Genomic DNA, 27,699 nt, shown 5'->3' with positions numbered 1-27,699 from the left:
TACCAGCTGCACAAGACAGTTCCAACTTGGTTAGCTGAAACGGTGCACATCTTATACAACATTCTGGCCAGACCTGCACAAAATATTCAGAGACTATTTGCAATTTTAAAAGACATTGATCTTGAAATTTAACCATCATTTTACTTTCACAGGATCCCCCAGAAAGAACATCGCCCCCATGACAGCTGGAAGTAACTCTAGAGGACGACGTCCCCTCTCCCAGTAAAGTTTGCCCTTTGGGTTTAGGGATATCATTTAGGGGTTGATTATAATTGGTATATGGTTGAGGGTTGGGGAAGGAATTTTATAAGCTCAGGGATCATTTGAAAAAAAAAGAGGGATAATGGGATGATGGGATAATAGATTGGTACTTGTTAGTTATTGTTTTGAGACAAATAAATTGGTATCGATTCTTATATATTGATACAAAGTGAAATTACATTGACTATTGTATGCATGCATGTTTCTACCTCTGTTTAAAACATTTTTTATGTATTGACAAATATTGTATTGATATATATTGTATATATTTACCATATTGCAGTGTACATTTCTACCTCTGATTAAGAAACTTATATATTGTTTGTGTATTGATATATATTTACCATACTGCAATGTATATTTGTACATTGTTTATATTTGGAGGTCATTGTCCTCATTTGTTTCACAGTCGTTTATTGTCTTAGTCTTTAAGTTAGATAGGTGTTGCGAATTATATAGATCAATAGTATTCTGAGTTTGTCATTTATAATTAGACTAATCAGGTTCTTTAGATACATAGAGATTATACTCAGTATAGATAGATAATCCTCATTAAAATGGCCTTTAATCTAACTCAGAGTTTTGTGGTAGTGAGACACAATTGCTCCTGGCAACACCGCTCTATTCCTGAGAGAATGTTGAACACCAAAAGACACTCCACCTGGAGCCTTTCTTCTTGGCTGAACTAGCCTTTGGGCAAAGAAATGCCCATACCTCAACCACTGACAGAGATACAGAGTATCCCGTGAATGGAAAAAACAGGACTGTCATATCCTGCCAAGACAGGGTAAGATAGTTTTGATAAGTTTCTTGCCTTTGAAAATGGTATGTCAGTTATGTTCGGCCTTAGCCAAAGTTGATTGCTTCAACGCTGCAAAAGTGACCTTGGGTGATTGCCCAGGTAGCTAGTTGTCTCTGTGATTTGTTGCATGTTTTGGAAGTTGTTTGATTGCACTTCCTAATTACTCAGGTAACATTATTTCCCTTCTCAGATCTTCGATGGGGTTGAAGACTATATAAATGTAGTTACTTTCCATTCATGACTTGGCCAAGTTATTTATTATACAAGACCTAAGCTAGTTAGAATAGGATATTTGTACTTATTGTATATAATTCCGTAGTAGGTTTAGAACTCTCTTACTTAGACAAAACGGGGAGGTGTTGCGGGAGGTCCTTCCGCTCCTCCAGCCAATAGCCACTGAGATACCAGCCCATTGGGGCGTGGTCTCTCTCCCTTTAAAAAACGCGGCCACTTCCCTCCTCATTCTCTCTTCCTGCTCTACTTCCAGCGACTAGACTCCCTTCCTGATTGCGAAGAGGGCTGTTGTCTGTGACGGTGATCTGTAAGTTTTTTCCCTCTTAAATAAATAACCATTTTATTAATCATAATTCCAAACTGGTGTTTGTGACTTACACCTTTGCCTTCACCACCCCTTATCCCTTTCCTACCACCACCAAACTCCCCCTCCCAACAAGTTCCCCTTCCACTAGCATAGCTTTTTGTTTGTTTCTTTTTTGTTTGTGACACACTGAGTTTAACCAGGACTCTTTGTCTTCATGAGCATGAATGTGGTACTGTCCCCTGCAGTGTTAGACACCAGTTATAAAACTTAAATACGCCTCAGATTCTACAGCAATTTAGAGCTAAAGTTCATTTTAATTGAATTTTTTTTTCTCTGAACGCATGTGTGGAGCTTTCCTCATAGATGAATTTGCAATAAAAATCTGAGCACTGTTATTATGGTGGGAAGCTATGAGTGGTTAAGAGCCCCTGCATGGGATTCTGATAAGTCATTATTCCATAACCTTGTATGTTAGCAGACCCCAGTGCTCAGTTTACAGAACTAGTTTCTTATTGTGGATTCTGATCACCTTCAATGCCTAACTAAATTAATGTATTGCTCATTTAGTCATTCAGTATTTAATTCACTACAAAAGTCTTAACTAAAATTCAGGAGTTGTCTGTCTACCTTCATTTTATGTGGAGAATGGATCAGGAAAAAAAGCCATTTTATAGAATTATGATATGTAAGGTTTTTTCTTTTCATGTTAACTTTGGCAGATATTAAATGAATGACAGATTTTTTAAAAAAACAGAAACAGCAAAATCATAACATTAAAAATGTCTTTTGTAGGGCAGGTCAGCCTGGTCTACATAGCAAGCCCCAAGACGGTGGAGAAAACACAATGTCAGCTGCCCATTCTATTCTGGTACTATGGTCCAGTTTAAGAACGGAACCCTTCACAGCCCTCATTTGCCTTGGGTTGTGCTGCCCTGGCATATAATGGCCTTCACAGCTCCCTGTACCTTCCCTGACTCTGACAATACCGCTCTTGTTGTGTTGTAGCATTTCCTCCTCCTTTGCAGGTGGATCTGCCTCTTCCCTTCCACGTTCCCTTATGATCATTTCAGTTATAGGAATAATGGATGGCTCGTCTCATTTTTATCATAACTCTGCTTCAGCTTGAATAGAGAGCAGAATCTGTCTTCTGTTCCTCAGCTTCATTGGACTATGCTTACTGTTTGATAAAACAGAAAATAACTGTGGCCCTAACAACCAATTTATTTTAGTGAGTGAATGAATAGGTTTCATGACATCCTTTCTCCTTTTGCTTTTAATAGGAAGGTGCAACAGAGCCATGGGCTAGCAAAGAAGATGAAGGTAGAGTTTCATAAAAGCACAACTCACACTCTGTCATACAGTGGGGAAGGAGACAAAAACATTAAGTGTAACACATCAATATCTATGAAGAATTTCTAAGCTTTACTGCAATTTTAAGATAATCAAAGGTGGTTGATCAAACACTTGTAATCCCAGAAACTAAAAGACTGCATCAGAAGATTATAAGCCCTAGGATATCCTGGGGTACATGGCAGGGTGCAATATCAAAACTGTAAAGGAAAAAAAATAGGGCAAGTACAAAAGGACTAATTCTGTGTAAACCCAAATGACACCCATCCACACTTAATAGTTTTCTTTTGGTCTGCACTTCTTTTGATGACCACCTTAAGTCTCTAAAATTATTTTTTTTCTTTTGGTTGCCATTTCACTGAAATATGCACAATGGTTTAAGATGTATATGCATGTCTTAGATTCACAGTAACACATGTTCTATCTCACATTTCAAGATCTCCCTTTTACAGATATGGCACACACATTAGCCACAGAAAAAGAGGATAAAGACGAATCATCCTGGGACTCTGAGGTATCATCTGTTCTGTTACTATTTTTTAATGATTATTAAGGGAAATTAGCACTGAAAGGCATGTTTTGACTTCCTCACTTCCGCCATTCTTACCAGAAACTATCCCCATGTGTTTCACCTGGCATCCATCAGGACATCATGGGATAGTATGTTATTGCAGAGTGGAACAAGTCTGGTACTCATGGGATTCACGTCATGAAGGCTGTGCAGTGTAGAGCAAATGCCCAGGCTGTGAGTGCAAAGGACTCAGCATGGCTCTGAGTTGTATGTTAGAATTGAAGGCGTGCACCGGGTCTAGCATGGTTGAGTGATTCTGTTGGATGTAAAAGTCCTAACATTTGGTTAGACCTGTTATACAGAGCTGTCCTCTGAGCAGAGCTGCCATCACCCTCAGGAGTGTCACTGAGTCTGCTCCCAGAACATCACAGCAGGCGCTGTTAACGGTCATCATGACTTCGTGGAAGGAGGAAGTGGGGAGGGCCACAGAACACTCACCTGTGTGTTCCGCCACCCCTCTCAGCCAGTTGTGTGCCATTCTTCCCTAATTGCATGTAGTTTCGGGGTCCCTGGGAGGGGCTAGATGATATTGGCTGGAGTGGATTACAGGAGGGGACTCCATCTGCACAGTCGTGGGAGAGCCATCCTCCCTTCTGGGTGTAGGCCTTTCAGTGTGACTGCTTTAAAGTCAGCCATGCCCCTGCCCATAACCTCTTACCCATGACTCTCTAATTTAAGAGAGTCATGAGTGAAGCAACCATGTCATGTTCAGGAGACAGCATCTCAGACCATTTCTTCCCATTCTCCAGGTTATGTTCTCTGGAATGGAATGAACATAATTAAGCCTAATCAACTAACTGTTGCACAGAGTGAACTTTAGAGGAACTGCACCTTCACTCTCAATGGAACTATTCCAGAAGGTGTTGTTTACATCTCCCCAATGGATGGAGGCTTAGCAACAGGACCTTGAGTCTTCACAACTTGGAGTTTCATAGGATCATACTTGGCCTTGACATGGCTGATGCTCTTGGTTTTTATGTGTATGTGAGAGTATTTCAGAAGAAGGAAAATCAGGGGATCATAAATGTAATGGGGCATGATACTGATGATGATGATGATAAATTAACTTCATTTCGTATGCCTGAATGAATTAGTGAAGAGTTTTAACAGTGAACCGGTGGCAGCTGCATTTGTAGTGACCTAGCTGTAAACACGGTTTGTCATCTGCATAGATGTATCCGCACAGTGTTTAAAGTCAAGCATGTTAGGCTTTCGTTCTGTCTTTTAGTAGCTCTGTATTCTTAGATAAAATTATTTATCCTATTGAAATTTTACTAGCCTCATTATTCCACAAAAATGATACAATATCTTGCCTTGGGTTTATAGAATTATATAATTATAGAAAAAATTATCACAGTTTGAAAGTTAAATTCGTTTTAAAATATAAAGCAAGCTGACTTTAGTTATAGTTGTGACTTAAGAAATAGCGATGAGGATCTGATCTCGGCACCAGGAGAGACAGCAGTGCGGTGAGTTTGTGACCAGCGGAGGCGGAAGCAGCCCTGGACAGGGAACTCTGAAGTTCCTCATCCCCCTCCCTATACTCCCCAGGCTCCCTGCAGGGGCTCTACCCCCCCATACTGCCTCTCTCTTCTTGTCCCACCCAGCTTGCATCCAGAACCCTTCTTCCTTCTGTCCCCTTTCCTCTTTGGGCACATAACACCATCCAGCTCAGTCTGTCTGGCGCTGGGGGCAAATCCTCAGGGCAAATAGGCAGGCGAGACCTCCTTTGTCTCACTAGCCCGCCTGCACCAACCAAGGTAGGCGCTTTGTTTACGAACTACCCAACCTGCACAGAGATCTGATCTCGGCACCAGGAGAGACAGCAGTGCGGTGAGTTTGTGACCAGCGGAGGCGGAAGCAGCCCTGGACAGGGAACTCTGAAGTTCCTCATCCCCCTCCCTATACTCCCTGGGCTCCCTGCAGGGGCTCTATACCCCGCATACTGCCTCACTCTTCTTGTCCCACCCAGCTTGCATCCAGAACCCTTCTTCCTTCTGCCCCCTTTCCTCTTTGGGCACATAACACCATCCAGCTCATTCTGTCTGGCGCTGGGGGCAAATCCTCAGGGCAAGTAGGCAGGCGAGACTTCCTTTGTTTCACTGGCCTGCCTGCAACAAGCAAGGAGAGACATCACTAGAACACCAGGAGAGCTAGCACTGCAGAGAGCCATCACTGGGAAGGTACATCAGTAGGCAAGGAGACCTGATCCGGTAAAAGAACATCCAGAGGGGAGCATTCGGAGAAAGAGATGGGCAGGCGCCAATGCAAGAATTCACCTAGCAATCTGAAAAACTATATGAAACCACCAGAACCCAGCGACCTCCCAACAGGTGGACATGAACACCTTAATCATGAAGAAGTAGATAAAATTGACTTTATGAAAGTGATTGACGCCCTTAAACAACATGTAAAAAATGCCCTTATAGAAATGGATGAGAAGTATAACAGAAAGTTTGAAGAATTGAGTAAATCAGTGAATGATACCCTAGGAAACCAAGGAAAAACAATCAAACAGATAATGGAAACAGTTCAAGACTTAAAAACTGAAATGGAGGCAAAGAAGAAAACACAAACAGAAGGCCAGCTGGACAGGGAAAATCTAGGTAAACGAATAGAGACTACAGAAGCAAGCATAACCAACAGAATACAAGAGATAGAAGAAAGAATCTCAGATTCTGAAGATACCATAGAGAAAATAAACACGCTGATCAAAGAAAACAGCAAGGCCAACAAATTCTCATCACAAAACATTCAGGAAATATGGGACACAATAAAAAGACCAAACCGAACAGTTTCCTGCCCTTTCACTGAGGCTACCAACCCAGAGTAGTGAGGGCCTGACTAGAGGGCAGGCCTCAAGGTCCCCGCCAGGGAAAGCGGGCCCCCGCTGCTGGGGCTGCAGTCTCTGCTGTGATCTCCTGGACCTGCTCTGCCTGCGCCCTACTTCCCTTTGTCCCTGGCTCATTGGGGCATCCAGGAGTTCCTGTGTAGGTGCCGAGAAGTTTCATCGGGACGGGTGAGTGTGTGCTATCCTGGGGCAGACGGTCCCGGTAGAGAGCACAAACGCCCCTCCCCCAGCTCCTGCTGCAAAGCTTTCTCTCCTACACACCCGCCCCCACCCCCACCCCCAAGCCTGCCTTGTCTGCAAGGTCCTTTACTGTGGAACAGTTTCCTGCCCTTTCACTGAGGCTACCAACCCAGAGTAGTGAGGGCCTGACTAGAGGGCAGGCCTCAAGGTCCCCGCCAGGGAAAGCGGGCCCCTGCTGCTGGGGCTGCAGTCTCTGCTGTGATCTCCTGGACCTGCTCTGCCTGCGCCCTACTTCCCTTTGTCCCTGGCTCATTGGGGCATCCAGGAGTTCCTGTGTAGGTGCCGAGAAGTTTCATCGGGACGGGTGAGTGTGTGCTATCCTGGGGCAGACGGTCCCGGTAGAGAGCACAAACGCCCCTCCCCCAGCTCCTGCTGCAAAGCTTTCTCTCCTACACACCCGCCCCCACCCCCACCCCCAAGCCTGCCTTGTCTGCAAGGTCCTTAGCTGTGGAACAGTTTCCTGCCCTTTCACTAAGGCTACCAGCCCAGACCAGTGAGTGCCTGACTAGAGGGCAGGCCTCAAGGTCCCCGCCAGGGGAAGCAGGCCCCTGCTGCTGGGGTTGCAGTCTCTGCTTGTGATCTCCTGGACCTGCTCTCCCTGCCCCCTATTTCCCTTGGTCCCTGGCTCATTGGGGCCACCAGGAATCCCTGCATAGGTGCTGAGAAGTCCCATCTGGATGGGTGAGTGTGTGCTATCCTGGGGCGCACTGTCCCGGTAGAGAGCACAAACGCCCCCCCCCCCCAGCTCCTGCTGCAAGGCTTTCTTTCCTACACACCCGCCCCCCACCCCCACCCCCAAGCCTGCCTTGTCTGCAAGGTCCTTTACTGTGGAACAATTTCCTGCCCTTTCACTGAGGCTACCAACCCAGAGTAGTGAGGGCCTGACTAGAGGGCAGGCCTCAAGGTCCCCGCCAGGGAAAGCGGGCCCCCGCTGCTGGGGCTGCAGTCTCTGCTGTGATCTCCTGGACCTGCTCTGCCTGCGCCCTACTTCCCTTTGTCCCTGGCTCATTGGGGCATCCAGGAGTTCCTGTGTAGGTGCCGAGAAGTTTCATCGGGACGGGTGAGTGTGTGCTATCCTGGGGCAGACGGTCCCGGTAGAGAGCACAAACGCCCCTCCCCCAGCTCCTGCTGCAAGGCTTTCTCTCCTACACACCCGCCCCCACCCCCACCCCCAAGCCTGCCTTGTCTGCAAGGTCCTTAGCTGTGGAACAGTTTCCTGCCCTTTCACTAAGGCTACCAGCCCAGACCAGTGAGTGCCTGACTAGAGGGCAGGCCTCAAGGTCCCCGCCAGGGAAAGCGGGCCCCTGCTGCTGGGGCTGCAGTCTCTGCTGTGATCTCCTGGACCTGCTCTGCCTGCGCCCTACTTCCCTTAGTCCCTGGCTCATTGGGGCATCCAGGAGTTCCTGTGTAGGTGCCAGAAGTTTCATCGGGACGGGTGAGTGTGTACTATCCTGGGGCGGACGGTCCCGGTAGAGAGCACAAACGCCCCTACACTAAGGATACCCAACCAGAGCAGTGAGTGCCTGCCTAGCGGGCAGGCCTCAGCAACCCCCGAAAGGGAGCGCAGGCACCTCCAGCTTGTACTGCAGTGTCGCCTGTGTGCTACTTGACCCCGCCCGACCCCTTGCATTCGGCCTTCTTTACGCGGGTCATTGGAATACCACGCATCCATGTTTTGGTGTTGAGGAGTTCACCTGGAAGAGAACGGTTCCTGCCCCTACACTGAGGAGATACACCTAGAGAGTTAGTCACAGCAAAGACTGGTCCAAGACATCAGGCCTCTCCTGGCTCCATTTGAAGGAAAAGATGGGCAGGCGCCAATGCAAGAATTCCCCCAACAACTTGAAAGGCAACGTGACATCACCAGGATCCAGGAATCCCGAAATGAGAAGTGTACACCCTAATCCAGAAGAATTAGAAGAATTCGACTCAAAAGTGAATTTTATGAAAATAATAGAGGACCTTAAACAGGAGGTGAAAAACTGCCACAACCAATTAGAGATTACAAACAAAAAGGTAGAGGAAATGAATAAATCTCTCAAAGATACCCAAGAAAACCAAGAGAAACAAGAAAAAGTAATCAAACAGGTAAGGGAAACGGTTCAAGACTTGAAGAATGAAGTGGAAGTAATAAAGAAAACACAAACCGAGGGAAGGATGGAGATGGAAAATTTGAATAAACGAACAGGAACTACAGAGACAAGTACCACCAACAGATTACAAGAGATAGAAGAAAGAATCTCAGACACTGAAGATACCATAGAGAAAATAAACACTCTCATCAAAGAAAACAGCATAACCAACAAATTCTCATCACAAAACATTCAGGAAATCTGGGACACAATAAAAAGACCAAACCTAAGAATAATAGGGATAGAAGAAGGAGAAGATCTACAGCTCAATGGTCCAGAAAATATATTTAATAAAATTATAGAAGAAAACTTTCCCAACCTTAAGAAAGATATTCCTTTGAAGGTCCAAGAAGCATACAGAACACCAAATCGACTGGATCAAAAAAAAACATCTCCTCGTCATATAATAATCAAAACACAAAACATACAGAATAAAGAAAGAATATTAAGAGCTGCAAAGGAAAAAGGTCAAGTTACCTATAAAGGTAAACCTATCAGACTTACACCTGATTTCTCTATGGAAACCATGAAAGCCAGAAGGTCCTGGATAGATATACTGCAGAAACTACGAGACCATGGATGCAAGCCCAGACTTCTATACCCAGCCAAGCTTTCGTTCACTATAAATGGAGAAAACAAAATTTTCCAGGATAAAAACAAATTTAAACAATACGTAGCCACAAATCCAGCCCTTCAGAAAGTAATTGAAGGAAAATCACAAACCAAGGAGTCCAACAATGCCCACAATAACTCAGACATCTAATGACCCTTCACCAGCACAACTTGAAGAAGGGAAACACACAAACTCTACTACCAAAGGAAAGAAGGAAAGAAAGGAAAAATGACTGGAGTTAACAACCACTGGTCATTAATATCACTTAATATCAATGGACTCAACTCACCTATAAAGAGGCACAGGCTAAGAGATTGGATACGAAAACAGGATCCAACATTCTGCTGCTTACAAGAAACACACCTCAACCACAAAGACAGACATCTACTCAGAGTAAAGGGCTGGGAAAAGGTTTATCAAGCAAACGGACCTAAGAAACAAGCAGGTGTGGCCATACTAATTTCTAAGAAAGTTGACTTCAAACTAAAATCAATCAAAAGAGATGGAGATGGACATTTTTTACTCATAACAGGAACAATTCACCAGGATGAAGTCTCAATCCTGAATATCTATGCCCCTAATATAAAAGCACCCACTTATGTAAAAGAAACGTTACTAAAACTCAAGGCAGTCATCAAACCACACACACTAATAGTAGGAGATTTCAACACTCCTCTCTCACCAATGGACAGGTCAATCAGACAGAAACCTAACAGAGAAATAAGAGGATTAAGGGAGGTAATGAATCAAATGGACTTAACAGACATCTATAGAACATTCCACTCAAATAAGAAAGAATATACCTTCTTCTCTGCAGCTCATGGAACCTTCTCGAAAATAGACCACATACTCGGTAACAAAGCAAACTTACACAGTTACAAAAAAATATCGGTAACCACCTGTGTCTTATCAGATCACCATGGATTAAAGTTAGAATTCAACAACAATGCTATCCCCAGAAAGCCTATGAACTCATGGAAATTGGACAGTCAACTACTGAACCACACCTGGATCAAGGAAGAAATAAAGAAAGAAATTAAAGTCTTTCTTGAATTCAATGAAAACGAAGACTCATCATACTCAAACCTATGGGACACTATGAAAGCAGTGCTAAGAGGAAAGTTCATAGCATTAAGTGCCCACATAAAGAAAACGGAGAAAGCACACATTGGAGACCTAATAGCCCACCTTAAAGCTTTAGAAAGAAAAGAAGCAGACTCACCTAGGAGAAGTAGAAGACTGGAAATAATCAAATTGAGGGCTGAAATCAACAAAATAGAAACACAGAAAACAATCCAAAGAATCAATGAAACAAAAAGCTGGTTCTTGGAGAAAATCAATAAGATTGATAAACCCCTATCCAAACTAATCAAACGGCGGAGAGAGAATACGCAAATTAATAAAATCAGAAACGAAAAGGGAGACATAACCACAGACACAGACGAAATTCAGAGAATCATTAGATCTTACTACAAAAACCTGTATGCCACAAAATTGGAAAATGTAAAAGAAATGGACACTTTTTTAGATAAGTACCATATACCAAAGTTAAACCAGGACCAGGTGAACAATCTAAATAGACCCGTTAGTCGCGAAGAATTAGAAGTTGTTATAAAAAACCTTCCCACCAAAAAAAGCCCAGGTCCAGACGGCTTTAATGCAGAATTCTACCAGAACTTCCAAGAAGACCTAATACCTATACTCCTTAATGTATTTCACAATATTGAAACAGAGAAGTCATTGCCAAATTCCTTTTATGAAGCTGAAGTTACTCTGATACCAAAACCACACAAAGACACAACCAAGAAAGAGAACTACAGGCCAATCTCACTCATGAACATCGACGCAAAAATACTCAATAAAATACTGGCAAACCGAATCCAAGAACACATTAGAAAAATTATCCATTATGATCAAGTAGGCTTCATCCCAGAGATGCAGGGCTGGTTCAACATACGAAAATCTATCAATGTAATCCATCATATAAATAATCTGAAAGAAAAAAACCATATGATCATTTCATTAGATGCGGAAAAAGCATTTGACAAAATTCAACATCCCTTTATGATAAAGGTCTTAGAGAGATTAGGAATACAAGGGTCGTTCCTAAATATAATAAAAGCTATTTATAGCAAGCCGTCAGCTAACATCAAATTAAATGGAGAGAAACTCAAAGCTATTCCACTAAAATCAGGAACACGACAAGGTTGTCCACTCTCTCCATACCTCTTTAATATAGTGCTTGAAATTCTAGCAATAGCAATAAGACAACATAAGGGGATCAAAGGGATTCAAATCGGAAAGGAAGAAGTTAAACTTTCATTATTTGCAGACGATATGATAGTGTACATAAGCGACCCCAAAAACTCCAGCAAAGAACTCCTTCAGCTGATAAACACCTTTAGTAGCGTTGCAGGATACAAGATCAATTCCAAAAAATCAGTTGCCCTCCTATACACAAAGGATAAGGAAGCAGAGATGGAAATCAAAGAAGCATCACCCTTCACGATAGCCACAAATAGCATAAAATATCTTGGGGTAACCCTAACCAAGGAAGTAAAGGATCTATTTGACAAGAACTTTAAGTCAATGAAGAAAGAAATTGAGGAGGATACCAGAAAATGGAAGGATCTCCCTTGCTCTTGGATAGGGAGGATCAACATAGTAAAAATGGCAATTCTACCAAGGGCAATTTATAGATTCAATGCAATCCCCATTAAAATCCCATCAAAATTCTTCACAGAGCTTGAGAGGACAATAATCAACTTTATATGGAGAAACAAAAAACCCAGGATAGCCAAAACAATCTTATATAATAAAGGATCGTCTGGAGGCATTACCATCCCTGACCTCAAACTCTATTACAGAGCCTCAGTATTGAAAACAGCTTGGTATTGGCATAAAAACAGAGAAGTCGATCAATGGAACCGAGTAGAAGACCCTGATTTTAACCCACAAACTTATGAACACCTAATTTTTGATAAAGGAGCTAAAAGTATTCAATGGAAAAAAGAGAGCATCTTCAACAAATGGTGCTGGCAGAACTGGTTGTCAACGTGTAGAAGAATGAAAATAGATCCATATCTATCACCATGCACAAAACTCAAGTCCAAATGGATTAAAGACCTCAATATTAGTCTGAACACACTGAACCTGATAGAAGAAAAAGTTGGAAGTACTCTACAACATATGGGTACAGGAGATCACTTCCTACGTTTATCCCCAGCAGCACAGACATTAAGGGCAACACTGAATAAATGGGACCTCCTGAAACTGAGTAGCTTCTGTAAAGCAAAGGACACTGTCACTAAGACAAAAAGGCAACCCACTGACTGGGAGAAGATCTTCACCAACCCTGCAACAGACAAAGGTCTGATCACCAAAATATATAAAGAACTCAAGAAACTAAACTTTAAAATGCTAATGAACCCAATAAAAAAATGGGGCACTGATCTGAACAGAGAATTCTCAACAGAAGAAATTCAAATGGCCAAAAGACACCTAAGGTCATGCTCAACCTCCTTAGCGATAAGGGAAATGCAAATTAAAACAACTTTGAGATACCATCTTACACCTGTCAGAATGGCTAAAATCAAAAACACCAATGATAGCCTTTGCTGGAGAGGTTGTGGAGAAAGAGGCACACTCATTCATTGCTGGTGGGAATGCAAACTTGTGCAACCACTTTGGAAATCAGTGTGGCGATTTCTCAGGAAATTAGGGATCAACCTACCCCAAGATCCAGTAATACCACTATTGGGAATATACCCAAGAGATGCCACATCAAATGACAAAAGTATCTGTTCAACTATGTTCATAGCAGCATTGTTTGTAATAGCCAAAACCTGGAAACAACCTAGATGCCCTTCAATGGAGGAATGGATGAAGAAAGTGTGGAATATATACATATTAGAGTACTACTCAGCAGTAAAAAACAATGACTTCTCGAATTTTGCGTGCAAATGGATGGAAATAGAAAACACTATCCTGAGTGAGGTATCCCAGACCCAAAAAGAGGAACATGGGATGTACTCACTCATAATCGGTTTCTAGCCATAAGTAAAAGACATTAAGCATATAATGTGCGATCCTATAGAAATTAAATAAGAAAGTGAACCCAAAGAAAATCATATAGTCTTCCGCATGGAGAGGGGGAAGTAGACAAGATTGCAGGGCAAAAAATGGGAACTTGCGGGTGAGGTGGCATGGGGCAAAGGGGAAATGGGATGAGAAATATGAGAAGGGGAGGATGGGAGGAGCTCGGGGGATTGGGATGGTTGGGATATAGGAAGGATGGATACGGGAGCAGCGAAGTATATATCCTATCTAAGGGAGCCATCTTAGGGTTGGCAAGAGACTTGACTCTAGAGGGGTTCGCAGGTGTCCAGGAATATGTCCCCAGCTGGTACCTTGGGCAACTAAGGAGAGGGAACCTGAAATGACCCTATCCTATACTGATGAATATCTTGCATATCACCTTAGAACCTTCATCTGGCGATGGATCAAGGTAGAGACAGAGTCTCAATTTGGAGCAACGGTCTGAGCTCTTAAGGTCCAAATGAGGAGCAGAAGGAGGGAGAACAAGAGCAAAAAATCAGGACCACGAGGGATGCACCCACCCACTGTGACAGTGGAACTGATTTATTAGGAGCCCACCAAGGCCAGCTGGTCTGGGACTGAATAAGCATGGGTTGATTCCGGACTCTCTGAGCATGGCGGTCAACGAAGACTGATGAGAAGCCAAGGACAATGGCACTAGGTTTCAATCCTAATACATGAACTGGCTTTGTGGGAGCTTAGCCTGTTTAGAAGCTCACCTTCCTGGACGTAGATAGAAGACCTTCGTCTTCCCGCAGGGCAGAGAATTTGGACTGCTCTTCAGTATCGAGAGGGAGGGGGAATGGTGTGGGGGGAGGAGAAGAGGAGTGGGGATAGGGGGAGGGGAGTGGGGGGAGGGGGCAATATTTGGGAGGAGGGGAGGGAAATGGGAAACGGGGAGCAGGTGGAAATTTTAATTAAAAAAGAATAAAAATAAAAAAAAAAAAAAAAAAAAAAAAAGAAAAAAAAAAAAAAAAAAAAAGACCAAACCTAAGAATAATAGGAATAGAAGAAGGAGAAGAAGCGCAGCTCAACGGTCCAGAAAATATATTTAATAAAATTATAGAAGAAAACTTTCCCAACCTAAAGAAAGATATACTTATGAAGGTTCAAGAAGCATACAGAACACCGAATAGGCTGGATCAAAAAAAAACATCCTCTCGCCATATAATAATCAAAACACAAAGCATACAGAATAAAGAAAGAATACTAAGAGCAGCAAAGGAAAAAGGCCAAGTTACTTATAAAGGTAAACCTATCAGACTTACACCTGACTTCTCTATGGAAACCATGAAAGCCAGAAGGTCCTGGATAGATGTACTGCAGAAACTAAGAGACCATGGATGCAAGCCCAGACTACTATACCCAGCCAAGCTTTCGTTCACTATAAATGGAGAAAACAAAATTTTCCAGGATAAAAACAAATTTAAACAATACGTAGCCACAAATCCAGCCTTACAGAAAGTAATAGAAGGAAAATCACTAACCAAGGAGTCCAACAATGACCACAATATCTCAGACAACTAGAGACCCTTCACCAGCGCAACACAAAGAAGGGGAACACACAAAATTTACAACTTAAAAAATGACCGGAGTTAACAACCACTGGTCATTAATATCACTTAATGTCAATGGACTCAACTCTCCTATAAAAAGGCACAGACTAAGAGATTGGATACGAAAACAGGATCCAACATTCTGCTGTTTACAAGAAACACACCTCAACCACAAAGACAGGCACTTACTCAGAGTAAAGGGTTGGGATAAGGCTTATCAAGTAAATGGACCTAAGAAACAAGCAGGGGTGGCCATACTAATTTCTAACAAAGTTGACTTCAAACTTAAATCAATCAGGAGAGATGGAGAGGGACATTTTCTACTCATAACAGGAACAATTCATCAGGATGAAGTCTCAATCCTGAATATCTATGCCCCTAATATAAAAGCACCCACGTACGTAAAAGAAACATTGTTAAAACTCAAGGCAGCCATCAAACCGCACACATTAATAGTAGGAGACTTTAATACTCCTCTCTCACCAATGGACAGGTCAAGTAGACAGAAACCTAACAGAGAAATAAGAGAATTAATGGAGGTAATGAATCAAATGGACTTAACAGACATCTATAGAATATTCCACCCAAATAGGAAAGAATATACCTTCTTCTCTGCAGCTCATGGAACCTTCTCAAAAATCGACCACATACTCGGTAACAAAGCAAACATCCACAGTTACAAAAAAATATTAATAACCACCTGTATCTTATCAGATCACCATGGATTAAAGCTAGAATTCAGCAACAATGCTACCCCCAGAAAGCCTACAAACTCATGGAAACTGAATGGTCAACTACTGAACCATACCTGGATTAAGGAAGAAATAAAGAAAGAAATTAAAGTATTCCTTGAAGACAATGAAAATAAAGAAACAACATACTCAAACCTATGGGACACTATGAAAGCAGTTCTGAGAGGAAAGTTCATAGCACTAACTGCCCACTTAAAGAAAACAGAGAAAGCACACATTGGAGACTTAACAGCCCACCTGAAAGCTCTAGAAAAAAAAAGAAGCAGACTCACCTAGAAGGGGTAGAAGACTGGAAATAATCAAACTGAGGGCTGAAATCAACAAAATAGAAACACAGAAAACAATTGAAAGAATCAATGAATCAAAAAGCTGGTTCCTGGAGAAAATCAACAAGATTGATAAACCCCTATCCAAACTAATCAAACGGCAGAGAGAGAATTTGCAAATTAATAAGATCAGAAATGAAAAGGGAGACATAACCACAGACACAGAGGAAATTCAGAGAATCATTAGATCTTACTACAAAAGCCTGTATGCCACAAAACTGGAAAATGTAAAAGAAATGGACGCTTTTTTAGATAAATACCATTTACCAAAGTTAAACCAGGACCAGGTGAACAACCTAAATAGACCTGTTAGTCGTGAAGAATTAGAAGCTGTTATCAAAAACCTCCCTTCCAAAAAAAGTCCAGGACCAGATGGTTTCAATGCGGAATTCTACCAGAACTTCCAAGAAGACCTAATACCTATTCTCCTTAATGTATTTCACAATATAGAAACAGAAGAGTCATTGCCAAATTCCTTTTATGAAGCTACAGTAACTCTGATACCAAAACCACACAAAGACCCAACCAAGAAAGAGAATTACAGGCCAATCTCACTCATGAACATCGACGCAAAAATCCTCAACAAAATTCTGGCAAACCGAATCCAAGAACACATTAGAAAAATTATCCATTATGATCAAGTAGGCTTCATACCAGAGATGCAGGGCTGGTTTAACATACGCAAATCTATCAATGTAATCCATCATATAAATAAACTGAAAGAAAAAAACCATATGATTGTTTCATTAGATGCTGAAAAAGCATTTGACAAAATTCAACATCCCTTTATGATAAAAGTCTTGGAGAGATTAGGGATACAAGGGTCATACCTAAATATAATTAAAGCTATATACAGCAAGCCGACAGCTAATATCAAATTAAATGGAGAGAAACTTAAAGCCATTCCACTAAAATCAGGAACACGCCAAGGCTGTCCACTCTCTCCATACCTCTTCAATATAGTTCTCGAAGTTTTAGCAATAGCAATAAGACAACATAAGGGGATAAAGGGGATTCAAATTGGAAAGGAAGAAGTTAAACTTGCATTATTTGCAGATGATATGATAGTGTACATGAGCGACCCCAAAAACTCATCCAAAGAACTCCTACAGCTGATAAACGCCTTTAGTAATGTGGCAGGATACAAGATCAACTCCAAAAAATCAGTCGCCCTCTTATACACAAAGGATCTGGAAGCAGAGAGAGAAATAAGAGAATCATCACCTTTCACGATAGCCACAAACAGCATAAAATATCTTGGGGTAACTCTAACCAAGGAAGTGAAAGATCTATTTGACAAAAACTTTAAGGCATTGAAGAAAGAAATTGAAGAGGATACCAGAAAATGGAAGGATCTCCCTTGCTCTTGGATAGGGAGAATCAACATAGTAAAAATGGCAATTCTACCAAGGGCAATTTATAGATTCAATGCAATCCCCATTAAAATCCCATCAAAATTCTTCACAGATCTTGAAAGGACAATAATCAACTTTATATGGAGAAACAAAAAACCCAGGATAGCCAAAACAATCTTATACAATAAAGGAACTTCTGGAGGCATTACCATCCCTGACTTCAAACTCTATTACAGAGCTACAGTAATGAAAACAGCGTGGTACTGGCATAAAAACAGAGAAGTCGACCAATGGAATCGTATAGAAGACCCGGATTTTAACCCACAAACCTATGAACAACTGATTTTTGATAAAGGAGCTAAAAGTATACAATGGAAAAAAGAGAGCATCTTCAACAAATGGTGCTGGCACAATTGGATGTCAACCTGTAGAAGAATGAAAATAGACCCATATCTATCACCATGCACAAAACTCAAGTCCAAATGGATCAAAGACCTCAATATCAATCTGAACACACTGAACCTGATAGAAGAGAAAATGGGAAGTACCCTACAACATATGGGCACTGGAGATCGCTTCCTATGTATAACCCCAGCAGCACAGACATTAAGGGCAACATTGAATAAATGGGACCTCCTGAAACTGAGAAGCTTCTGTAAAGCAAAGGACACTGTCATTAAGACAAAAAGGCAGCCTACTGACTGGGAGAAGATCTTCACCAACCCCGCAACAGACAAAGGTCTGATCTCCAAAATATATAAAGAACTCAAGAAACTAGACTTTAAAAGGATAATTAACCCAATTAAAAAATGGGGCACTGAACTGAACAGAGAATTCTCAACAGAAGAAGTTAAAATGGCCAAAAGATACTTAAGGTCATGCTCAACCTCCTTAGCGATCAGAGAAATGCAAATCAAAACAACTTTGAGATATCATCTTACACCTGTCAGAATGGCTAAAATCAAAAACACCAAGGATAGCCTTTGCTGGAGAGGTTGTGGAGAAAGGGGTACCCTCATCCATTGCTGGTGGGACTGCAAACTTGTGCAACCACTTTGGAAATCAGTGTGGTGGTTTCTCAGAAAAATTGGGATCAACCTACCCCTGGACCCAGCAATACCACTCTTGGGAATATACCCAAGAGATGCCCTATCATATGACAAAAGCATTTGTCCAACTATGTTCATAGCAGCATTATTTGTAATAGCCAGAACCTGGAAGCAACCTAGATGCCCTTCAATGGAAGAATGGATGAAGAAAGTGTGGAATATATACACATTAGAGTACTACTCTGCGGTAAAAAACAATGACTTCTCGAATTTTGCATGCAAATGGATGGAAATAGAAAATACGATCCTTAGTGAGGTAACCCAGACCCAAAAAGAAGAACATGGGATTTACTCACTCATAATTGGTTTCTAGCCATGGATAGGGGCCACTGAGTCTATAATTTGTGATCCTAAAGAAGCTAAACAAGAGGGTAAACCCAAGGAAAAACATATAGATATCCTCCCAGCTATGGGAAATAGACATGACTGATGGGCAAAAAATTGGAATCTTGGGGGTGGGGTGGGATGGGGATGAGGGGTGATGGGGAGAGAAAAGTGTGAAGGAGAGGATGAGGGGAACTGGGGGAATCAGGGTGATTGGGGATAAAGGAAGGTTGGATAGGGGAGCAGGGAAACTCATACCTTAGGTAAGGGAGCCACCTAAGGGGTGGCAAGAGACTTGAACTTGGAATGGCTACCAGATGCCCAGGGCAATGTCCCCAGTTAGTTCATTGGGGCACCTGAGGATAGGGAACCTGAAATGAACCTATCCTATAATCATACTGATGAATATCTTGCATATCGCCATAGAACCTTCATCTAGCGATGGATGGAGATAGAGCCAGAGACCCACACTGGAGCACCGGACTGAGCTCCCAAGGTTATAATGAGGAGCAGAAGGAGAGAGAACATGAACAAGGAAGTCAGGACCATGAGGGGTGCACCCAACCACTGAGACAGTGGGGCGATCTATTGGGAGCTCACCAAGGTCAGCTGGACTGCTACTGAAAAAACATGGGATAAAACCGGACTCTCGGAATGTGGCGGACAATGAGAGCTGACAAGAGGCCAAGGAAAATGGCACAGGAACTTTCAACTGGCGATAGATCGAGAGAGAGACAGAGACCCAAATTGGAGCAATGGTCTGAGCTCTTAAGGTCCAAATGAGGAGCAGAAGGAGGGAGAACATGAGCAAGGAAATCAGGACCACGAGGCGTGCACCCACCCACTGTGACAGTGGAACTGATCTATTGGGAGCTCTCCAAGGCCAGCTGGACTGGGACTGAATAAGCATGGGTTGAAACTGGACTCTCTGAACATGGCGGACAATGAAGGCTGATGAGAAGCCAAGGACAATGGCACTAGGTTTCGATCCTAATACATGAACTGGCTTTGTGGGAGCGTAGCCTGTTTGGATGCTCACCTTCCTGGGCCTGGATGGAAGTGGGAGGACCTTGGTCTTCCTGTAGGGCAGGGAATTTGGACTGCTCTTCAGTATCGAGAGGGAGGGGGAATGGACTGGGGGGAGGAGAAGAGGAATGGGGATGGGGGAGGGGAGTGGGGGGAGGGGGCAATGTGTGGGAGGAGGGGAGGGAAATGGGAAACGGGGAGCAGTTGGAAATTTTAATTAAAAAAGAATAAAAAAAAAAAAAGAAAGAAAGAAAAAAAAAGAAATAGCGATGACCGTGGATGCAGCGCTATGAAGGGAAGTTCATTCTGTTCCAAAGAACATAACCTGGAGAATGGGAAGGAATGGTCTGAGATGCTGTCTCCTGAACATGACATGGTTGCTTCACTCATGACTTTACAGCAGTTATAGCTCTCTGCACAAGCTCTGGTCGGAAAGATCTCTGCATAGACGGGGTAGATCGCTCCAAGACTTGCCCCTTTCTGGGAAGCTAGTGGCAATGGATAGGCTCAGGAGGGACAGTTGTTCCTAATTGAGCATGTGGCCACTTGAAAGTTTCCTTCACTCCAGTGGATGGCCCCACACCCATGCACATTGGCAGGACTAACTGGACTTGGTGAGTTACCAAAGAAAAGACATACAACTGGAAGGGAGCATAGGCTGGGATTTGTGATGGGAATATGGAGGTATATGTGATCATATTTTATTATGTACATGCATGAGATTCTCAAAAATAAAAAACAATTTATGATATAAACCCTATCTCCCAAATTCTTCTTCAGTTGAGACATAGATGTTCTTTGTACTTAGTAAAAGGACTCATTGTTGGTGTTAAAAAAAAAGAAAGGAAGCCGGGCGGTGGTGGCGCACGCCTTTAATCCCAGCACTCGGGAGGCAGAGGCAGGTGGATCTCTGTGAGTTCGAGGCCAGCCTGGTCTACAAGAGCTAGTTCCAGGACAAGAACCAAAAGCTATGGAGAAACCCTGTCTCGAAAAATAAAAAAAATAAAGAAAGAAAGGAAATAGACTGTTAAAGAATATATCTAATTGGAATAAAGTGGTGTTTGAGTCCTTTCTTATAAAGTTTTAAATATTTTGAAATTGAAGAATTTTCTGCCATTGTGTGACCACTGTGTGCCCTAGGATGACTATGCTATAGTAACTGAGTAGAAAATCAAGGCAGCAAGAAACGTCTACAAGTAATGGGCTGGTGGTGGGAGTCCCTGTGAGTCCCTTAGCATCTGTGAGTACCTGGCCCCATCACTAGCAAAAGAAAGCAAGTAAATACAGAAATAAAAGTCATTCAAATGGCTTTTATGTCGAAAATAGTTAATTTTGGGTTAGAGAATATGGAAAGGCTTTGTACTTAGGATGGGGTGGGAATAAAGAAGCTCTGTAGTCACAGATCTTTCTGAGTAAAGAGGAGTCAGTCTTGGGAAACTCTGCATTGGAAGAGAATGTTCTGGACAAAAGAGTGCATCCTGTTTGTTCGTCATTGTGCCTTGAATAACTTGGAATAATTTTGAAATTGCAGTACCATTATCATAATCTTTTTTTTTTTTTTTTTTTTTTTGGATTTTTGAGACAGGGTTTCTAGATTTATCTCCAGCTGTCCTGGAACTCACTCTGTAGACCAGGCTGGCCTCGAATTCACAGAGATCTGTAGTGACGTTTCATTTGTATTTTAATAAATAAAGCTTGCCTGAAGCTCAGAGGGTTAAACAGCTCTAGTGGTCAGCCTTACAGGCCAGGCTGTGGTAACACACACCTTTAATCCCAGTAGCCACACAAGTTGCCATAGAAACAAGACAGTGCATGCCTTTAATCCCAGTGGTGCACACCCTTAATCCCAGAACTAGAGAGGAATATAAAACGGGAGGAGACAGCTCTCAGACACAGTCTCATTCTGAAATTCTTGGAGGCAGGATCGCCATTTCAGACTGAGGTAAGAGCCAGTGGCTGGTTGCTTTCCTTTTCTGACCTTCAGGTTGAACCCCAATTTCTCTCTCAATTTTTATTAATCATGCATCAGAAATCCATCAAACTCTGCCTCCCGAGTGCTGGAATTAAAAGCATACACCACTACCACCTATCTCATTTTTTGCCTTGAATTGTGTAGAAGAGAAAATGCACAAGTATTCTTAGACTTCCTTTTAACTACGTCTTGATACCATTTTAATGGTCATATTTCAGTTGGGATAAAGTTGATGATATATAACATTTGTATGTGTGTATTTTAATGTAACAAATCATTTTTATACTAACTTAGTATGTTTATCAAATATTTTTCCTATACAAATACTTTGAAAGTTCTTATTCGCTTAGATAAAGGAACTTTTCAATGTCCTTTTTGTGCCTGTGATACACTGCAAAGCATCATGTCAGAAGACATAACACGGGGGATAAATTGTGTGGGAAGATTATAGTGTTTCAGAATATAGTTGCTGTACTGTAGCAAGTGTATTTTTAAGAACATGCCCTCTGAGCCAGGCAGTGGTGGTGCACGCCTTGAATCTCAGCACTCGGGAGGCAGAGGCAGTAGGATCTCCGTGAGTTTGAGACCAGCCTGGTCTACAAGAGCTAGTTCCAGGACAGACTCCAAAGCTACACGAAGAAACCCTGTCTTGAAAAACCAAAAAAAAAAAAAAAGCCCTCTGACCAAGAGGTGGCAATGAACGCCTTTAATGCTAGCACTCGGCAGAGGCAGGCAGATCTCTGAGTTGAAGGCCAGTCTGGTCTATAGAGCTAGGACCAGGACAGCCAGGACCACACAGAGAAACCCTGTCTTGGGGCAAAAAAAAAAAGACTATGCCCCCTGCTTTGAAGTGAGGGATAGAGGTAGAGTTGCAGCCACTGAAGTTAACCCTGGAGCAGTCTGCACATCCGTATTTCCCATGTAAATGCATTGATGGTGGTCAGGAGCCACTGAAGATAAAAGAGCAGCCGGTCTAAAGAGCATTAATATTGCCCGTTAAAAATCTTGGCTTTTTGGGATATGTTTGTTTTATTTTTATGTCAAATACCTTTTGAACCAGCATTTATCTGTTCAGAAAGTGCTATGTGCAACTCACTCTTGGTGTTAAATTTTACAGAGTGTCTCTGAGACTCTTCCACTTATTCGCATTGGTGTTGATGGAATGTTACAAGTAAATGGCCAAGCAGTAGGTAAGAGCTGTGTGGTTAAAGCTGCCATTTGACCTGGTGGAATATTTATTTGAACATGACCACGGGTGTCTACTAACAATCAAGGGCTGCTTCCTATTGAATGCACAGAAAGAAAATGGAGAAATGAGATGATACTAAGTCCTATGTCTTCTCTGGTTTTAGCCATGGGTTTCGTTGAGGGGAACCCTCTAAGAATAATATTTCCTGTTCAAGATTCTAAGACCAAAAGAATGGGAGGAATTGAGAATATGAAAAGTGGGAATGAAGAATAAAAAAGCCTAGAGTACAGAGGCTAAGTGAGGAGGAAAGGAGGCAAATACATGAACCATAAGCTATGATGTACCATATATATATATATATATATATATATATATATATATATATATATATATATTACATAGTCTTCATAAGGTAGCAGATCAATATGACAATATGATAAGTCTAAAGTTTACTGCTCAGTAGACAAGAAGTGGTGATAGTGATGCCTTTATAATGTATTAGGAACATTATAGGAACAGCTGTAGAGAACTGTTTGACATGGAGAAGTTTTCAGGGGAGAAGAGCACAAAGGAACCATGTTGTCTGGGTGCTTTCACGGGGGTAGGGGGTGATGAGCGGGTTGAGATTACTAACATGAGATGGATTCGGTATGATAAGAGCCCCAGAGAATGTTGGGATCAGAAAGGACTTCTACTGACTGGGAAAAGTCTCAGCCACTCATTTTTTCTATCTCAGATATCAGCCTTCAAAGTCAGAGATTCACTGATATTAACTATTTACAAAATTTAATTGGAATATTCAAGCATTGAACTGGTGTTTTAAAAGAGAACTTATGTTCATTAAGATATTTGTTTCATAAAAAAAGCCTTTATTAACAGCAGTGTCCAGTCATAGGGGGTATTTCCTGTGGATAAGAGGGGGTAGATTGTGTGCAGTCAGAACTCATTGTGTACATTACAAAATCATCAAAAGACAAGTTTGATTAATAAAAAAAATCCTTTAAATTGTCTTATGGCATATTAAACCATAGTAATTTCAGATACAAAAGACATTATGAAGTTATTCACATTCTTTTGATACTCTTGTTACTTTTATTAAATATGGCACTGGTTTTAAAGTATAGAAATTTACTAAGATATGCTTGGGGAAATGAGTGTATTTTTTCCATCTGAAAACTTTATTTATTTCAGTGTTAAAAACATGTATTATCTCCTACTTGTGGTTTAAACACTCTTGCATGGGGTGTGTAGTAGGAACGGTGGGCCGCTTCCTGCCACCTGGCTAACTTTACCCAAAATAATTACACAGAAACTGTATTCTTTTAAACACTGCCTGGCCCATTAGTTCCAGCCTCTTATTGGCTAATTCTCACATCTCAATTAACTCATTTCTAATAATCTGTGTAACACCACAAGGTGGCTTACCCGGAAAGATCTTAACCTTCATCTGTCTGGAGTGGGAGAATCATGGCAACTGACTGACTCAGCTTCTTTCTTCCAGCATTCTGTTCTGTTTACTTCACCCACCTAAGGGCTGGCCTATCAAAGACCAAGGCAGTTTCTTTATTAATTAACCAATGAAAGCAACACAAAACAGAAGACTCTTCCCCATCAGGGGTGGATCAAGGAACTTCGGGCCAGGCTCAGTAGCAAACATGGTCATGAAAAATGAAAACAACTTGGAAGCCTGAAATGAATTCTATCTTAGGCCAAAGTGATAGAAAGCTTTTGGTCCTCTAAATTACAGGAGAAATAGAATACATGATCAATATGTGATGCACTAGAGATACACACTATAATACCCCACCATCATCTTTGGCGTTTTTTGTCTGAAGGTCATGATTTGTTCTAATGGGAGACCACTACTCTGTATCAGTCAGCAGAGCCACACTGGTTTGCATTCTCTCTCCTCTTGGCTGTGGTTACTGGAAATATAATCTCACTTCTGAAATGTCATCTGCACGTTTTATTGAACCTACATTCCTATGTCTTTTTCTTTACAATATATATCATGTTACCTGCAAATTTACAAAATATTGATAGCTATACCAGCCCTTCTCAAAGGAGTACACAGAGATCTAGTTCTGTCATAGGAATGCACAGATGTATGTCTGGCTTTGTTGTATTTAAGAATAATTAACCATGTGTCTCCCTTTGCATTTTAGAAAATCCAGAGAAATATCTTCACTGGCTGGTAATAACATTTACCTTCTATCTTGAATTATTAAGTATGTGTATCATATTACATGCAATATGTATTAACCATCTTGTTTCAAATCTCATCCAGCCTAACAGAAAAAGGAAAGATTCTCTCCCTGATCAAATGAAAGGAGTCGGGGATGCACAGGTGTTCACACCAGGTAACCTTTAAAATAATAAAAATTACTTTGAAGAGAAATTTATTAAACCAATGGAGAAATCTCTCTTCTTGTTTCTAATTCATTTTTCTCACAAATGGAGTAGAAGGATTGAATTCCCATACCTAGCAGCTCACAGAAACCCAATCCTTGTTGAGTACAGTAATCTTATACAAAGATGACCTACTGTTTCCTCCAATTCAGTTCAAATGGTAAATAAACATGCTATGAAGAACTGTTAGGAAACAAAAGCAGCTGCAAAGAAGCAACTCTTTTTCTAGATGTGTTCATTGGTTTTTGTCAACTGGACACAGCTAGAATCATCTAGAAGTAGATAACCGCAATTGATAAAATGCCTCCCCCAGACTGGTCTACAGGAAAGTCTTTAGTTCATTTTCTTGATTAATGATTGATGTGGGAGAGCCAAGCCCACTGTAGGTGATGCTACTCCTTGGAATTGTCCTGGGTTCTATAAGAAAGAAGGCTATGGGGGCTAGGGATGGCAGTAAGTAGCATCTGCATCAGCTCCTGCCTCCAGGCTGTAGGGATATAGCCCCACCCATTGGGGGCGTGTTCGCCTCGGGCTAATGTTTACGGATAAATCTGCCGGGTGTGATCCCAGCAGCCCCTTTTTCTTCTTTTGCTCCGCTGCGCTCCGCGGAAACCTGTGGTCCTGTAAGTCTATTTCCTTATTAAAGCTGTATATATCTATATAATCTGTCTGCATTCATTTGAGTCACCACATTTTGGCACCCAACGTGCTAATAAACTCCACGTTAAACCTGAGAGGGCTTAAAAAGGACACAGAGAAAATTTAAGACAGCTTTTTGCTGTTTCTGGGTTGCATGCTGCAAAAAAATTGTCCTGACTCAACAACAGGAAAAAACTGGCTGTTTTAAAATACCGGCTTTCTGGGCTGTGCCACCATCGCGATCTCTGTCTGGCTCCTGCTGGAGACAGAGCTTTTGAATGAAGCCCATTTATAGGCCAGCCCTTAGGTGGGTGGAGTAAACAGACAGAATGCTGGGAAAAAGAAGCCGAGTCAGGGAGTCGCCATGATTCTCCCACTCCAGACAGATGCAGGTTAAGATCTTTCCTGGTAAGCCAGCTCATGGTGCTACACAAAATATTAAAAATGGGTTAAATCAATATGTAAGAGCTAGCCAATAAGAGGCTAAAACTAATGGGCCAGACAGTGATTAAAAAAATACAGTTTCCGTGTAATTATTTCGGGGTATAAGCTAAGCCATGCGGGCGGCCGGGTGCCGGGGACTCAGCCCTGCCGCTTGTATTACAACACCAGGCCCCTGCCTTGACTCTCTATCCAGACTTTTTCAATAATGTACTGTGAGATGAGTTGTTTTGGATATTTATTGCAGCAATGGAAAACTGACTAGGTCACCAAAGAAAGAGCCATATTTAGTTTATTATATAGTATAGTATTGTGTAGTATTTCATGCTGAATTTAAAAGAAAAGAAATTTTGAATACTAGACAAAAACATTTCAGATAAAAGGACAGGTGTTTGTTCATTGGTAAATGCATGAAAGGAGTAAGAGTATGGGAAGTCATTTCGATAAGCATTCTGCCTAGGCTGTTTATAAGTTATCATCAAAAAGTAGACAAGATTTAACGTGAATTTGTATTTTTCTCTCTTTTTTTAATGTTTTTGAAAGTAAGTATCTTTATTAGAGCATTTGTGGCATCTAGTATATCTCCAGAACTGTTAAAATTGTGGACAACTGTAATTATCTCCCAATTTTTGGATAATAAGGAGCATTTCCTACAAAAGTAACATTCAGCTAAAAATTCTTAATTTAGAAAATGAAAAGAAAAATATTGTTTATCAGTTATTATTTTCTATCAGTCTCATAATACCTATTGCCTTAACTGTTTTAAGTAATTAATTTTAACTATACACACGTTTCTCAGCAGAGCCAGGCTTAGAATTGACTTCGGAGGAAGAGCACAAAGGGCCTGCCAGAAATGAAGATAAGCAGTGTCAGGTGTGTGGTGGCTCCCTCTTACCTGATAGCTAACACTGTCTTCTCTGATTTAATTATGTTTGATAAAGTTTGGAGAATCCTGGAATGTTGGCTTCTCATGTGACTCTAACGTTTCCCAAGCAGATACTTGGCACTTGATTCCAAAAGAGAACGCCGAAGTTCTGAGATACATTGGTTTGTAAAGATAAACACAAATCAAGAGATAAGTTCAAAAGTAATGGTAGGTGATGCTTCTTGCCCAAAGAGGCATCAAATAACCTTGTAAAAGT

At 41.6% G+C, this 27,699-nt stretch overlaps 1 protein-coding gene across 1 annotated transcript in view; it reads left to right on the top strand.

Moving 5' to 3' along the window:
* LOC130879911 (ankyrin repeat domain-containing protein 26-like) overlaps positions 1-27,699 on the top strand; it is a 90,273-nt gene that overhangs the window by 26,294 nt on the left and 36,280 nt on the right. The window contains exons 11-15 of the mRNA XM_057778735.1: positions 2,885-2,924; positions 3,407-3,468; positions 22,997-23,069; positions 25,234-25,296; positions 27,360-27,430. Of these exons, the coding sequence (XP_057634718.1) occupies positions 2,885-2,924; positions 3,407-3,468; positions 22,997-23,069; positions 25,234-25,296; positions 27,360-27,430 (309 nt within the window). The remainder of the gene's footprint in view (positions 1-2,884; positions 2,925-3,406; positions 3,469-22,996; positions 23,070-25,233; positions 25,297-27,359; positions 27,431-27,699) is intronic.

This window comes from Chionomys nivalis, chromosome 8 (genome assembly GCF_950005125.1).
Source record: "Chionomys nivalis chromosome 8, mChiNiv1.1, whole genome shotgun sequence".
Taxonomy (NCBI): Eukaryota; Metazoa; Chordata; class Mammalia; order Rodentia; family Cricetidae; genus Chionomys; species Chionomys nivalis.
The sequence above is the reverse complement of the archived record's forward strand: the minus strand, read 5'-3'. Positions and strand labels throughout refer to the sequence as shown.